At 46.7% G+C, this 15,290-nt stretch overlaps 1 protein-coding gene across 7 annotated transcripts in view; it reads left to right on the forward strand.

Moving 5' to 3' along the window:
• The window catches only part of LOC143008331 (CUGBP Elav-like family member 2), a 144,608-nt gene that overhangs the window by 112,602 nt on the left and 16,716 nt on the right, over positions 1-15,290 (forward strand). For 4 of the 7 annotated variants that reach the window (XM_076160043.1, XM_076160041.1, XM_076160042.1 and 1 more), the window contains 3 exons: positions 4,643-4,722; positions 9,955-10,185; positions 11,784-11,847. In XM_076160043.1, the coding sequence (XP_076016158.1) occupies positions 4,643-4,722; positions 9,955-10,185; positions 11,784-11,847 (375 nt within the window). The remainder of the gene's footprint in view (positions 1-4,642; positions 4,723-9,954; positions 10,186-11,783; positions 11,848-15,290) is intronic. The other 3 variants (XM_076160044.1, XM_076160046.1, XM_076160048.1) reach the window with 1 other exon arrangement.

The raw sequence follows: 15,290 nt of genomic DNA on the forward strand, positions 1-15,290 counted from the left end.
ATTTAGCGAAAGCTTTGGCTTGCATTCAGGTTTCGTCCCTCAGAGACGCCTGAAACGGAATGCCGCTTTCCTTGTGCGTATTGGGTGATGTTATAGAGGAAGGCCTCGTATCAGAACACGATTTCAACCAGCTGCTTCCTCGAGCTCCATCAGGAATTCCTCTCAGCTTTCAAAATGGATCATGTTTCGACAGCAAACACAGATGACCTGGAGCGCCATCTTGAGGCCGTTGTGGACAATGTAAATACAAGCTTCTCCTTTTCGCTCTATATATCTCTTTTCCCCTCTCTCTCTCTTTTTTCTCCCTCGCTCTCTCAGCCTCAGCCCCCTCACCCACTCCCACCCCTCCTCTGACCTCCTGCCCTCCATTCATAACCCACCTCTCCCCCCGTTTAGCCCCCTCTGTAAGCCGGCTCTATGCGCCCTGATGCTTCTGTAGCAAGGTGAAGGGCTTTTTCAAACCTACACTCTCTTTTTACGAATTAAGCCCTAGCCAAAATCACACAGTAGCAAGCACAGCAGTCGGCGCCATGGCAACGTCTCCACGGGGGATGGGGGTGATCAACTTCATACCTATTTGGCTCAGTCTGCAATTTCCACCAAGAGTTACTGGCCACTCATCATACGGTCAAAGATGCGATGGTTCAGATTTTATCTGAACGTAAGTAGAAAGCTACTGAAAGTATCTTGGCCGTATGCGGCTCATGTACTGGGGCGTCGCTGTCAAACACTGTTAGAACTGTTGCCCAACTTCATTCCAAACACACAAATGGAGCTCTGAAACTCACCTCTACCGGCGCCGCTACTCCCGTGAAGATTATCCCAGCATGCATCACTCTCCCTGGCTGCCTTGCTTAGCCTTATTGGAAATGTAGTCACTACAAATGCGTTTATCGCAGCGCTACATCGTTTTTCGCCTCGACTTTTGAAATTGCGGAAAGACGATGTTCCTTGATTACAAGAAAAAGAACACAACTTGCAACCCTCCGCTCATGCCGGTGCTGTTATTTGTTCCCAACAATATTCCAATAAAAAGGATGTGATTGGTCAGTTGGTATCACATGACACCAAAATGTAGTAATTCTTCCTCGGCTTTGTGCAAATACAACCGAACAGTCCGTGGGAACACGGTGGGAGAAGCTACTGGTCCGTGTAAAAGCACCTTTAGGAGCAAAGGTGTTGATTTGCTGTATTTAGCTTGTTTTGCTGTAATTGGTTCGCCTCACGTTTTTATTCCTCAAAGTAGCGTGGGGCTGGAAGCGCAGCCTCTTAACGAGGTGTCAGAGCCACGCTGCGGTGCACACCTGAGCTTGACTGATGTGCTCTTAGACAAAGTAAACCCAGGGGGGGAAATGGCTCGCGGTTGCTCTGAACAAACAAGGTTTGAAGGCGCCTGCGGTAACCATTTCACTGAGTTATAAGGCCAACGTATCGCTTCCATAAGGTGCTGGTGAGTCTGCAAGAACTGCCAACGCTCATCTTTCAGCCCAATCTGAGGCGCTGCGTCGGCGTAGTTATGTAGGGACTCCTTCTGTCATTGTCCCCCCCCCCCTCCCCTCCTCCTCACGTATACTCACCCATCTACCACCATCCCCCTTCCCTCACCTGGTATCTCCCCACTTGCCCCCTCCCCTCTGTGGTTTGTGTGTGCTGAGGAGATGGACCCCAAACTGTCTCTCCTCCTCTTCTTCTTCCTGTCACCGTCACACAGGTTCCATGTAAATCTGTCAGTCGTGTACATTTATATTTTTTCTGTGGTTGTCAAATGTTCTGGGTGTTTTATCGTTGATTGTGTCTTATTTCTCTGTGTGCCTTCTCTCTCGCTCTCTTATCTCTAATCAGTCTTCAAACTCCCATGCTCCTTTGCCTCTTCAAACAGCACCTCCCGTGTCTCCTATCTCTCCACCCGGGCTGTCCTAGAATCCTCTCCTGCATCAATTTGTCCTCTTTTCACAGACATCCCACTTTGGCCTTCTTCCCTCATCCTCTCCCTTCCCTCTTTTCCTCCTTCCATCCCTCTCCCACTCCTCACATTTGTCCTCATGAATATTTCAGACTCGATGGCCAAATCCTCGTTTCAGCTGAGTTAATTTAAACCGACGAGCAGCTGATTCAAGTAAAAGAGGAGATCCAGGTAGTTTGGCGTGGGTCAGGCAAGTGAGTAAACACAGCTAACCAGGCTAAGATGAAGAGGCCTGTAAGGGATTCTACGTCCCAGAGGCCCTCGGCCCCACCTAGCTACAACGCCAAGCTCCTATTAAACCGCCTTATCAATCAGAAGAGCGCGCCGCCATCACGCTATTAATAAAATATGGATCACACCACTGGTGGATGGCTGGGCCTGGGGAGCTACCCTACTTTCATTAGAGGACTGTTTGGTTCTCCGCTGACGACAGAATGCGGCCCGGGAGGTATTTTTAGCGTTTGAGCCACGTCCCATCTCTGCACGGAAAAATAATAAGCTGTTAAAGCGGCAGCTTTGACTCTTTCATTATCACCATCAGCTTTGACGTTAATGAATGGACATGCGGGCGCCGAGGTGGGCTTCATCCTGGAGCTTTGATGGATCAAGATGGCTATACTTAGACATGTTTGGGGAGAAAAATGTATTCTGTCCGCTCATCGGCGAGAAAACCCAGGAGTTTCCATCAAATGGCAGATTGTAACTGACCGCCTTTATAAATAGAGGCAGGACAGACCCAGTTCACGTATGAGGGCCAGTCTGGAGGGCTAACCCAGATGGAAGCCCCCTGCAGAACTGATCCACTTCTGGGGCAGGGTGTCTTGGCAGAGGACGGGGTAACCTGGTGGAAAATGAGCGGTTAAGTGACAGATTGTGGCCCTTCTAAAATAGACGCTCCCCTGAATCAGTTGAATCCTGACCTCTTTTCTGCTGGCCTATCTAAAGCGATAGCAGCTAGCACAGCGCACCGCCGCTGTAAAGGACACATTAGTGTTTACTAGGTCACAGCCACTGAGACTGAGAACCTTCAGTCTCTCTCTGTCACATTCTCAACTCACTGATGTTCACTCAGTGATGCTGCAGCTAATGTGAATGATTTAGAGGCCATGATGTAAAGCAAAGTCATGTTTGTTCACAATTTTACAAAATATTTGAGCAAATTATTGACTCAAAATCTAACTCAAGAGAGAATTGAGGCAAGCTGAAAGTTAACTGCGCTCTCTGATAGCAAAGGCATGTAACTGCTGTAAGAGTGACTCAAAATGTTTAAAACAGACATTTGGGGGTAATCCTTTGAAGGAGATTTGAGCGTTGGGTAAACCCAGGAGTGATTCATGGCGTCCGTCACCACCGCCTCCTGTTTACTGAGGGATCAGGGGAGAAACTGACCATCCGTCACTCTCAGCCCAGTTCTATCATGGCAGCAGGAGGCCTTTGATGGAGTTGGTCAATGATCGCCCCCCCACTCCACACACACACACACACACACACACAACCAGAGCTCCCTCTCTCAGTTTCACCATCTCTTCTTCTCTGCTGTCCATCCATCCTCACAAACTCTCTCTCCCTCCCTTTCCTCTCATCTCATCCGCACAGTCGGGGCCGATCAATCCGACAACCTCGACTATCAGCTTCTCCTTAGCCAAGCCACAGGCCGACCGGCCAAACCTGAAGCTGCCTGTGTGTGCGTGTGTGGGTGTGCGTGTGTGGGTGTTCGTGTGTGCGAGTGTGTGCTTGGTATAGGCCTGGCTGTGCTAACGTGGCTTGGTGGGTTTGTTCTCGTCTGCTGCTCCCTAATCAGCATCACAAACACCACCAACGAAACGCAACTGCCCCCAGCTGTGTCCAACCGTGATTGGCAAAAATTGGTGTCAATCAAGGTTCAGCCACGCCTCCTTCCTCCTGTCTGTCTCTTCTTCCTGTCTTTCTTTCTTTCTTCGTCTCTGTGGGGTGAATAAATATGATTTTCTATCTGATTCCTTTCATGTCTTCCTGCGGCCCTGCAGATATTTTGTCACAGCTCACCCCGTTCAGCCACCACTGCCGCTGCCACCGCCGCCGCCACATCACTTTCCTGTTTTACAATGAGAGAAAGGGGGCTCCTAATCAGACGCACAATACAGCTCCAAATGAATTCAGATCTCTTTCATGCAAATTCGGTCTGATTTACATTGTTCAATTGTCGAAAAAGGAGAGGGAGAGTGAGCTTGAATTCAGGTGTGACTAATGCTGACAGAGCGAGCGAGCGAGAGACACAGCAAGAGAGCAAGAGAGGGAGGATGTGGAATAATGAAAGACGATGATGAGGAGGGTGAGGAGATTCTATTTAAGGCATCAGCAGCCAATCCAAAGCCCCGGCGGTGCTCGTGGTCGTCCCAGGCGTCCTGTGCCGGAGCAGCATGGCGTGACTGGGTGTGGCGTGGGGGCGGAGCGGGTAGGGGTTTGTGGGTTGTGGTTGTCATGACACTGTGCTCGTTTTTCGGCTGTTGTTCCTACAATGACTGAGAACGCTGTTGTCTGCCTGTTAGCTGTTATCTGTTTTGGGTTTCTTATAACGACGACGTGTCCAACCCTTTTGTCCTGTTTTTGTTCTTTCTTGTCTTTCTTTCCCCCTCCTCCTCCTCCTCCTCCCCATCCTCCCCTTCCACTGTCCTTCCATCCCCCCCTCCCCCCTTACAGGATGTGCGTTTGTCACGTTTTCCACCAGAGCTATGGCACAGAATGCAATCAAAGCCATGCACCAGTCTCAGACTATGGAGGTACTGTACACTTTGCCCTTTCTTCATCTCTCTTTCTCGCTCCCTTTCTTCATCACTCTACTTCTTCTTCTTCCCCACTGCTTAGTCATGTAATCAATGTTTCGACCTCTGAAAGCCAATAGAGGTTTCTTCTAGTCAATCATCGTATGGTGGCATGTAAGGAATAAGTGTTACTGTCTGTCATGTTTGAATCAGATGTTTGAAAGAGAAGATTGAACATGTTTTTATTTTACTTCTACAAACTTTGTAACAGTATCATTGGAACTCAATGATCACTGTTCATTTTGTCAACAAAGATCACCACTGACAAGCAGTATGACCACGCTGATGATATGGTGTAGTCATGAACGAACCTTCTCCCCCGGGACTAAAACCTAGCCCCCTTAGATGAACTTCATCTGGGCTCTAAGTCTGGAGAGGTCGGTGTGTGTAGAAGCTGTCAGGGCTGACGGACAGCAGTGTTCCAGACGGGACCTCATCAGGCCACTGTCACCTTTGGTGTCGGCGTAATGGGGCACGGCCAATCGCTGCTTCTTTTGTGCTCGCCCAGGTCTTGTGTGCCTTCGTCAGCGTCGCCAGGCAGGATGACATGGCTGTGATTGGTAGAGAATTACACGGCATATGAGCGTGTGTGTGTGTGTGTGTGTGTGTGTGTGTGTGTGTCAGAGAGAGAGAGAGAGACCAAAATTCTCGGGTGATAATAACAGGCTGTGTTAGAGAAGAAAGACGAGTGGTGTTGACCTCTGTAGCCCCTCGTTACAGATGATCATGATAATCATGGCGGCTATTGATGTGCTATGACCCTGACACGGGAAAACCTACAGTCCTCCATGTGTGTGTGAGTGTGTGTGAGTGTATGATTATAAGATAACCTTGCCAGGCTACAGATATGCAGCAGTAAAGTACAGACAGTTTGAATGTGTCCATGGCTTCATGTAATTACCACTTTTACACGTTGGCTGATAACTTTTGAATCATTAATCATGGAGTCCCTCGTGTTTATCCACATTATTATATACATGCCACGCCCAACTGGATTTCCCGCCTTTTAGAATTTTTTTGTATACATTCACAATATATTTAGTGAATTGTCACCAAATTTCATTTTCTATTTGATATTTCTTATTATTTTTTCTATAACTGACTGTCAAAGCTGAGTGGGCGTGGCTCATACATCAAAAAGTGCTGCATCTCATGAACCATGGCAGACACATGACCTCACTACCTAGGCACAAACTAGGAAACATCAGTTGACTTGATGGTTGTGCTTTAGCAACAACAACAGACTCTAAAGTGTGTTTGTCCGTTGCGGGGGATCAGAGTCTGGTCCCGTCTATGTAGCCGTCTCACTGAGGAGTAAGTGTCGCAAAGTGTCTCAGTTAGCATTAAGATGGAATTATCCTCTCTGGCAGCAGCCGTGGGCCTCAACAGGGCCACTGAGCTCTGCCGCCGTCCCAGCTTTCATCAGCCGCTCAGCAAAGCCCTAAAACCATAACACCGCCATATTGCAGTGGACAATCGCAAGAAAAACCTTAATTTCCATTTGAAAACAAGCTGTCTGGCCCCGGGCGGACCTAAATTGCCGCATCCGTTTGTTAATGTTCCTCAGTTTTGCAATTTAAAAGTAATTACTCTGGGTCCGAATGAGGGGATGAGCTCTGGTAAATAGAGTTTGGTTATTGTCTCCGGCTCGATAGGACGGGATTGTGTGTACTTGTTTGGGTGAGTGTGTGTGTGCGTGTCACGGGAAGAGGAGGAGACAGGCCGCGCTCGGCGTGTTGATGGCCCTGTCACTGTCATATCCATTCTCATTATGTGGTGACATTCAGGTACACGCACACATACACACACACGTGCTTGCTGAATGTCAGGCAGTAATGAAAGTGGATATGACCGAGACAGGTAATTCACTGTCGGACCTCTGAGGACACACACACAAACACACACACACAGTGATGGATGCAGTATTCAAATCCTTTGTAAAGGTAGCAGTACTGCGTAAACGTATAACAAGTCACATGTCAAGTACCCAAAGTCATTGGCTGAATAAGGAAATGAAGGATTGAAGAAGGAACCAGCGAAGGAGGATGAGGAGGAGAGGTGAGGAAAGTAGAAAGGTGTTTGGAAGGATGGGAGGAAAATAGAGAAAGAAGACGAAGAAGGGAAGACATTAGGAAACAGAGCTGGACCGGAGAGGACAAGACCGAAGGAGGGAAGAGGAAAATGTGTAGAACTAGGAGCAGAAATCAAAGTAATTGGCACAGAGTCAGTACATAGGATGAGCTTTGGTATTTGAGTAAATGTACACAGAGCAGCAGCTTGTGGCTCGGCCATGTCGCTGTGTGCTTTACATTACTCACTGCCTTCATAAAACGCTTTGTTTGTTCACCGACGACACCGAAGACCCACACAGACACTCGTGCACTCACACACACACACATAAAGGCACGAGCGCTGGATGGCATCCAGACGGGAGCTTAAGTAGGCGGGTAGAGGATGCACAGCAGTTTAAACGACGAACAAACCCATCCGTCAGTTTAATGGAATAGAAACAGAGTCCGGATTGCTCTAACGAAGGAATCCATACGTGCCATCCCATACGCTCCTAAATGTGTGACTTACACACACGCACACACACACACACACACACACACACACACACACAGTCTGTCCTTGTTAACACCCTCCTGCTCTCCTGCTGGTGCCGTCCGAAAGCAAACCAGGCATCTAAAGGCTGCTATAGGTGAGTGGGAGGCGGAACAGTGCAATATGGCAGAACAACAAAACTGAGGCTTTACCTCCACCAGGGGGGCTGGTTTCTTTTCATAGGTGAGCTGGGGGCAACTTATTCCCAGGCACACCTCATGAATATTTAAGAACCTTTCTGACTTGAGATGGGGACAAGTTTATGAATATTCATGATGCATGACCCGGAATACCATTACGTGATTGGAAATCCTATGACGAATCAAATTGTACACATCTTCAGAGTTAGGGTTATGCAGTATCCACACAAAACTAAGAAAGTACCACAGCAGTTCAGCCTCACCTTGAGACCGATAGAACAATGACATGAGCTCACCTAGGAGAATGAAATTCACCACTGGGCGGGAGGCGGCGACTTACATGCCCACAGGGAGGGACTTCTCCTAGATAAGCACAGTAACTATTGCCCTTCCTATCTCTTCCGGGCGCCACTCAGTGGACAGTCTGGATCATGGTCTTTATCATCTGTTATATTTATTGTGTTGTTTTTAAAATATTTTTTGTTGTTGTTGTAGTTGATTGCAATCGTTATACCTGTAAATAAATGGGATCTGATTGTGCCCAAGTGGCAATTGTACTTCTAAACACCTGAATCTGTCGTGAGATAAATATGTAAATTAAAAAAAAGTACATTATTTTGGTATAAGGTAGAAATAAATAAATACTCAAACTTCAGTAACGGCACCTAAAACATGACAGTTACAGAAAATACCTTCCACCTGTGAGTATTAGTGCAGTGTTCGTAAGTGTGCGTACATGGATGTGGCTCACTCACAGCAGACGAGTGTTAATGTTCCGCAGCGTCTGATGGATGAAAGTTCAAGCTGTTACTCATTTATGATGAATTATTAAAAAGCCCCTATGGGAAAATAAACGCAGCCTCATTTCTCCCGACGCAGCCAACAGATGGCACCAGATGCCTCTTTTACCCCCTCGTAGTTTACAGGACGGCGTCACTCATTCTGCGGGATTTACCACTAATCACACACACTTAGCTGCCGTAACACGTTTAACTCTTGAGCTTATATAAATTTCACTTCCCGTCTTTGTCCCCCGGCGCCCGGCAGCCGTTTTGCCGTGTCAGGCTTTTCTTCATCATGGCTGTGAAATACTGATGATTCGCCTTAACGTTTAATGAAATAAAGGATCTCAGTTTGTCTTATTAAACATGTATGTAAACATCACACGGCGGCTTTTCCTTCCTTTTTTCCTTCTAAACTTCCTTGTTTCTGAATTTTATTTCTTTTCTTTCCTTTTTTAAGTTCCTTCTTTCATTATAACTTCCTTCTTTCCTTTCGTTCTTTTGTTGTTTTTTCCTCCTTCTTTTGCCTCCAGTACTTGTTTACTCTCTTCATTACATCACAAAGCAGAATTTGACAGTGAAGTAACACACACACACACACACACACACACACAGGTGACATGTAGCTGACTGAACCTGTGATCAGTTTACAGTATCCTAAGCTCATCCTCTCCTGTGTGTGTGTGTGTCTGTGTGTGCGTGTGCGTGTGCGTGTGCGTGTGCGTGTGCGTGTCAGAACTCAAACCAAACGTTTTTACTCTCCTCTGTCAGTTTTACTTTGTTTTCAGCAGATTTGCCTCCAGTCAGACTTTGATTTCAGTGTGTGAGCTTTGTGTATTTGTGTGAGCTGTGTGTGTGTGAGCTATGTGTGTGTGTGTGTCTTGTCTCTCAATATGTATTACTGTAGGGTCAGAAAGTTCAAAGGTGAATGAATTCAACCACATGTCAACCACTCTCTCACTCACTCTCTCTCTCTCTCTCTCTCTCTCTCTCTCTCTCTCTCTCTCTCTCACTCTCTCTCGCTCTCTCTCTCTCTCTCTCCCCCCCCTCTCTCTCTCTCTCTCTCTCATACACACTCACACACACATTAAGTCTCCACATAGGCAATGATGAAATAGTTGGAGAAGTCAGGAAATCTGTTTCTGGACTCACAGATAACTGAGCCCTGATGGGAAAGAAGAAAGCCCACTGGCTCACACTCCAGCTTACCGTGTCTGCATGTGTGTGTGTGTGTCTCTGACTGTGTGTGTGTGTGTGTGTGTGTGTCCTTTGTCACTACTCTGTGAGTGTTTGTGAATTAATTCTGAATCATTTTTTTGTTTGCTCAAGTTAAGTCTGTTAATGAAAGTGTGTGTGTTATTTGGTCTTTATGGATGCAGAATACTTTGTGTGTTCTGTGTGCGTGTGTGTATTTTCATTGTGAACACTAGTTTTTAATTTTCTTGCCTTTATTATGTGCATAAATAAGTATGTTAAGCTGTTTTATGTGTGTGCTTGTTTTATTATGCAATGCAGTAATTATTGTTTAATAATGGTGTGTGAGTGTGTGTGTGTGTGTGATGGTGCTTCTTATAAGTGACTAAAAATGACAAAACTTCTCTCCTCTCTTTCTCTCCTTCCCCCTCTCCTCTCTTTGTCTCCTCTTCCTCTTCCTCTTCCTTCAGGGCTGCTCGTCTCCCATTGTGGTGAAGTTCGCTGACACGCAGAAGGACAAGGAGCAGCGGCGTCTGCAGCAGCAGTTGGCCCAGCAGATGCAGCAGCTCAACAGCGCCACCACTTGGGGGAGCCTGACGGGCCTGGGCGGCCTCACCCCTCAGTATCTGGCTGTAAGAGGAGCCGCCGCGTCGCCCACCACCATCACTTCCTCCTCCGTCCCTTACTGCAACGCCGCCGCAGTCAGTGCCCAAAACCCAAACCACAAAATCCCCAATCTCTGAATTTCCCACTGCTCTTCTTCCTCTTCCTCCTCTTCCTCCTCTTCCTCCTCCTCTTCTTCCTCCTCCTTTTCTTCTTTAATTCCTCCTTCAGCCCTGCCATTGTTCCTCCTCTGGGGAGGATGAAGGAGAGGAACAATGGCAGAGTGTATTAATGAGGAAACGAGGTGTCTGAAGCCAATATTTTATGCTGATATACAATATCTCAAAATTGCCAGAGAATAATTCCCAGAATGCACTGCTTCTCTAAAGATTTTAATTCGGACCAGGCTGCACATGTGGGACGCTGAGGCTCCTTTTACACCTCACATTAACATTTGTTAATGGATTCTGCCGGCATTGTGACCGGGCCCTTATGCGTTTAGAACCCAGATTCACTCCATCGTCAGATGTTTATGAAACAGCTCAGGGCTCTGAATGTTGTCCATGACCTAAAAATAGTGTTAAAATGTAATTATATTATTATTATTATTAAGTATGATCTGGCTGTACCTCAGAAATCGAGAGAAATGTCCTTGGTCTGCGGCCCAATTCTCTAGAAAAACTCTGTTCACAGACTTTTTAGTTATCCTGCAGATACACACACACAGCAGCACACACACAGATACAGATGAGTGAGAACATGAGGCGACGGTGAGATTTTCAGCCTCATGCTGAGCGCGTTACATTTACAAGTAGAAACTGAGATTTGTTCACATACAGAGTGACTTGGCAGATCACATCGCATATTTGTATCACAAGCTTTTACTCCTTGTACGTGTGTATGAGAGCGAACGTTGATGGAAGATGTAAAGGGGGCGGAAGGAACCAATCAGTTTAATGTCCCACATGCAGCCAAATGTTGTTCTTCATTTTCTGCAGATCTTGTAATATTTAGCAGGCCTGGGTCAAAGCCCCCACAGCTAAATTAACAAACTCCCGATCTCCACATCACAGACGTCTGTGGCTCGACTCTCAAATTGATCTCAAGTTCAATTTGCGCCTCGCTATTCATCGAGGGAGGACGGAGCTCAGACAAACATCTCTCCTTTAGTGCCTATTGATTCATTTTAGATGAACAAAAAAAGGGAGAGAAAGAAGAAAAAGCATTTTGGGAATTGGGCTCGTGTGTTTTTCTGCACTTTCAATCCTCTCAGCGTGTAGAAGAGACAAAGCTCTCCTCTGGAAAAACAAAAAACAAACGCAGACATAATAGAAACAAGATGTTAATTTGCTGTTAATTCCAGCCTTTGAAGGATGAGTTTTTGACAGCATCAGTATTCCACTTTTGTTTTGGAATCTAATTAGTCGGCTAGATTGGAGCTTTCATGCTTAACTTGTCTGAGAGAATCACGCTGGAATACAAACAGCGGAGAGATCAAACTATATTAGCAGCTCATTTACTCATCGAGCACTGAAGCAAAAACCACATCGCTAAACTGCTCATTACGAGTTCAGCTCCTCAATCTATCTTTGTACAACACACACGCAGTAAACATTCCACGCCACTCACTGTGTCTCTCTCTCTCCCTTTCTCCCTCTCTGTCTGTCTCTCCTCTTGGTCTTTGCCTTTCCATCAGTTGCTCCAGCAGGCGACCTCCTCCAGTAGCCTGGGCGCCTTCAGTGGGATTCAGCAGATGGCTGGTGAGTCTGAATCAGTTGATGACCCCCTCCCCCCTCCCCCCACCCCCCAAACCCTCGGCGGCGAGTTCTTTGTTGTGCATTCTCGTTTATTTTTCACTGACTACCTTAAAAGGGACCAAAGAGCGTAACTGATGAACTGGTATGGTGCGGTAAAAGAGAGAAAGGAAGGAGAGATCATTGGCGCCGAAGATTTATTAAATGTTGCTCAGATTTGTCTTGATCTCCTAATGAGGCCAAGCGCGAGTTCTGCCCTCGCCGCTTTGTCAGGGGCGGATGAATCGCAGAGAGAAAAAAGGTTAAAATCGTCTTTCTTGGCTGAATCAATTCGCTCTGCTCACTGGTGCCATCTACTGCTCTCTCACCGCCGCGTGTGTGTCTGCCGAACACAAACGTTTTTATTAAGTTTTGTGGTTTTCTGGGAAATTACTTCGGTCACTGATGTTTTTGTGTAAGTTGTAGCATTCTGGATATATTTGCAGGTCACTTAATAGGAGTTTCCAAACACGTGTTAAAGACTCTAAAAAGCTCATCTATGTTTGGTTGGATACATATATCAGTGGCTCAGTGGGTAGTGCTTCCGCTTTGGAACCGGAGGGTCGCCGGTCGCCGGAGGGTCGCCGGTTCGAGCCCCTGCCGAGGTGCCCCTGAGCAAGGCACCGAAACCTTAATTGCTCCCCCCTCTGCGAAGGGTGGTAATGAAATGTAATGTAAGTCGCTTTGGATAAAAGCGTCTGCCAAATGATCGTAATGTAATATATGTTGACCTCTGACCTTTGACCCTGAACCTTCTGTATGTTGGCCTGGATCTCTGAACCAGAATTTGGAAGTTTTACTGAGTTTACGTCCTGCAAGATTCGTTAAGAAACTCTAATTGTGATTATTATGAGTGTTATTCTGGTGAGCTGGTGTTGTGGTCTTTGTTAAAGTCAAATGCATCTGTGCCAACAAAGTGTTTAAAACTTCAAAGGATTGTTTTTTACTTGGAATCATTGGGGAACTTGTCCAAATTAGCAGGGAGAAGACAGGAAAAACATCCACCATCTTTGATTTGAACTCCACGGGGGGCGATTGAGTTTAAAGCCCATTCAAAGACCAAAAAACTTCAAACCAAATCTACTCTCGCCTGAGCAGAAATAATAAAAGTTTAAAAGTATAAGCAGGTTAAATATGAGACAAACTCCACCATCTGATCCAGGGTCAATGTATCCGCCATTAATCGGCTCTGTGTTAATCTGAGAGCCGACGGCAGCGGGAGAGTCGTCCGCCCGCCTCACACTCCCATCACTTTCCTAACTCTCTCTTCACTCTCACTCCATCTCTATTCTTCCCCCCTTGCTCTTCTTCGCTCGCTCTCTCGCTCTCTGCTGTGTTTATTTTTAAGCCTCTTTCTCGCAGCTCCTCTCGCACCTCCCACCCTCTCACCCACCCACCCACACCCACACCCCCCCCCCTAAAATCGCACGTCTCCTCATCTCACCTCGCCTCTCCTCCTGCCTGCACGCACTCTCCTTTCCCTCCCTCACTCCCACGCTCTCCTTCCCTCTCTCTCTCTCCCTCTCTTTGTCTCTCTCTCTGTGGGTGTGTTAGCGCCTTGTCAGCTCTTAATTGTGGGTTGTTTCGTCGCTTGAAAAAGAGCGAAAAAGAAACGTAGGAGAGAGAGAAAGGACCAGATTCTACCAAAAACGTGGACTGCCTTTGTATTTTGAAGAAGTCTGCGAAGTTTAACCGTAAAATGGCGGGTTTCGCATTTAGCGCATTTTGAACTTGCGAGTTGAAAGACGCTCAAATATCAAATAACCCGTCAACACTCAACAAAACGCTGATGGAGGTAGGTTTCGCATGTCAGTGGTCACGTGAGGAGTTTCATTCTCAGGTTGGACAAAACTTAATTTGCGATCTTTTAGGGTTTTCCGAAATTTAAGCCACTTTTTTCCAAATTAACAACTTCCAACGATCAAGGGTCCCATCGGTTGGTCTTTGGGTTTGTTTCCTGTGAGTTGCAGTTTAATTCCCGGTGTGTCCCTCATATCAGTTTGTGCCTGCTCTGTCCTTGATTTGAGCCAAAACACACACACACACACACACACACACACACACACACACAGACGGGTAAATAGGCTGTTGGATTTGGAAGTATGGGTGAGTAACGGTGAATCCTGGGATCTGCTGGCCGTCCATCTGTGTGTGTGAGAGAGAGCGAGAGAGACAGAGACGGATCGAGAGAGAGAGAGAGAGAGAGAGAGGGATAGAGAGGGCGAGCGAGCATTAGTGATTGGCTGGAGACGTGAGACAGCTGAATGACATCTGGTCTCAGTCTTTAACACGACGAGCTGCAGAGCTGAGAGGCTTCAATTACACCAATGAGCATTCAATTAGACACAGCCAACGCCAGCCTGCTGCAGCCACACACACATGCACACGCACACACACATATGTACTCACAGTCGCTCACACAGTCGCTCACACAGTCGCGTACCATCTGCACCGCCCGGATACTCAGACTGTGATGTGGGAGGTGGATTGTATTTGTCTCGTTCTGTCGTCTTCTTCTCTCTGTGAAGCTTTGTCTCTTTATTTTCCTCCCAGACTCCACTAGTTATTTTTATCTCCTTGGCTCCTCTCCTCGCCCCTTCTCCTGTTCTCCTCTCCTCTATTCTGGAGAGGAGAGGAGAACAGGAGAAGAAAAGAAACAAGGTAGGAGAGTAAAATAACACTTTCTGTTGGGCTTCAAAGCAGGTGAACAAGAGAGTTGAACTGTGTGTGTGTGCGCGTGTGTGTGTGTGTGTGTGTGTGTGTGTGTGTGTGTGTGTTTGTGTGTGTGTGTGTACGGAGATCACAACTTCTCTGATAACAGTGAAATCAAACTCTCCTTTATATTTGAATAGAGGGCCATGAATGAGCACTCCTCTTCCTCCTCTTCCTTTTCCTCTTCCATCTCACCCTCCTGCTCCTTGTCCTCTTCCTCCTCTTCCTTCTCCTCCCCTTCCTCCTTCTCTTCCTCCTCTTCCTCCTCCTGGAGTCTGGCTGTAGCGTTGAATCTCCTCTTTGTCTTGCTGGTGTGTAGCATTGTCTGCCTTCTAAGTTGTGTGTGTGTGTGTTGATAGAATGACAGATGACTGTAGAAACAGAAATCCATTTCAGCTTTCACAGAAAATTGGAGAAAATCGCTTTGGAAACAGGATTGGTTTTGGTTTACGTGCGGCAAATGAGTAAAAAAAACACACTTCACACACGTGCCCACAAACTGTGCATACTCATTACTGCTGGCACACACACACAATTCTTGAGTGCCGCGTTAAATCACACACACGCACACACACACACAATGCGCGCACAGACACACACTTCTTGCTGCAGCAGATCATCACAGCAACCTTGGAAAGAGAACAGAACATTTAGAAACTGGCAGTCTGCGTCTTGGAGAGAAAGACGTCTCTTCTTTC

Source organism: Genypterus blacodes, unplaced genomic scaffold (genome assembly GCF_046128005.1).
Source record: "Genypterus blacodes isolate CSIRO-AG114 ecotype Tasmania unplaced genomic scaffold, CSIRO-AGI_Gbla_v1 ptg000103l_1, whole genome shotgun sequence".
Taxonomy (NCBI): domain Eukaryota; kingdom Metazoa; phylum Chordata; class Actinopteri; order Ophidiiformes; family Ophidiidae; genus Genypterus; species Genypterus blacodes.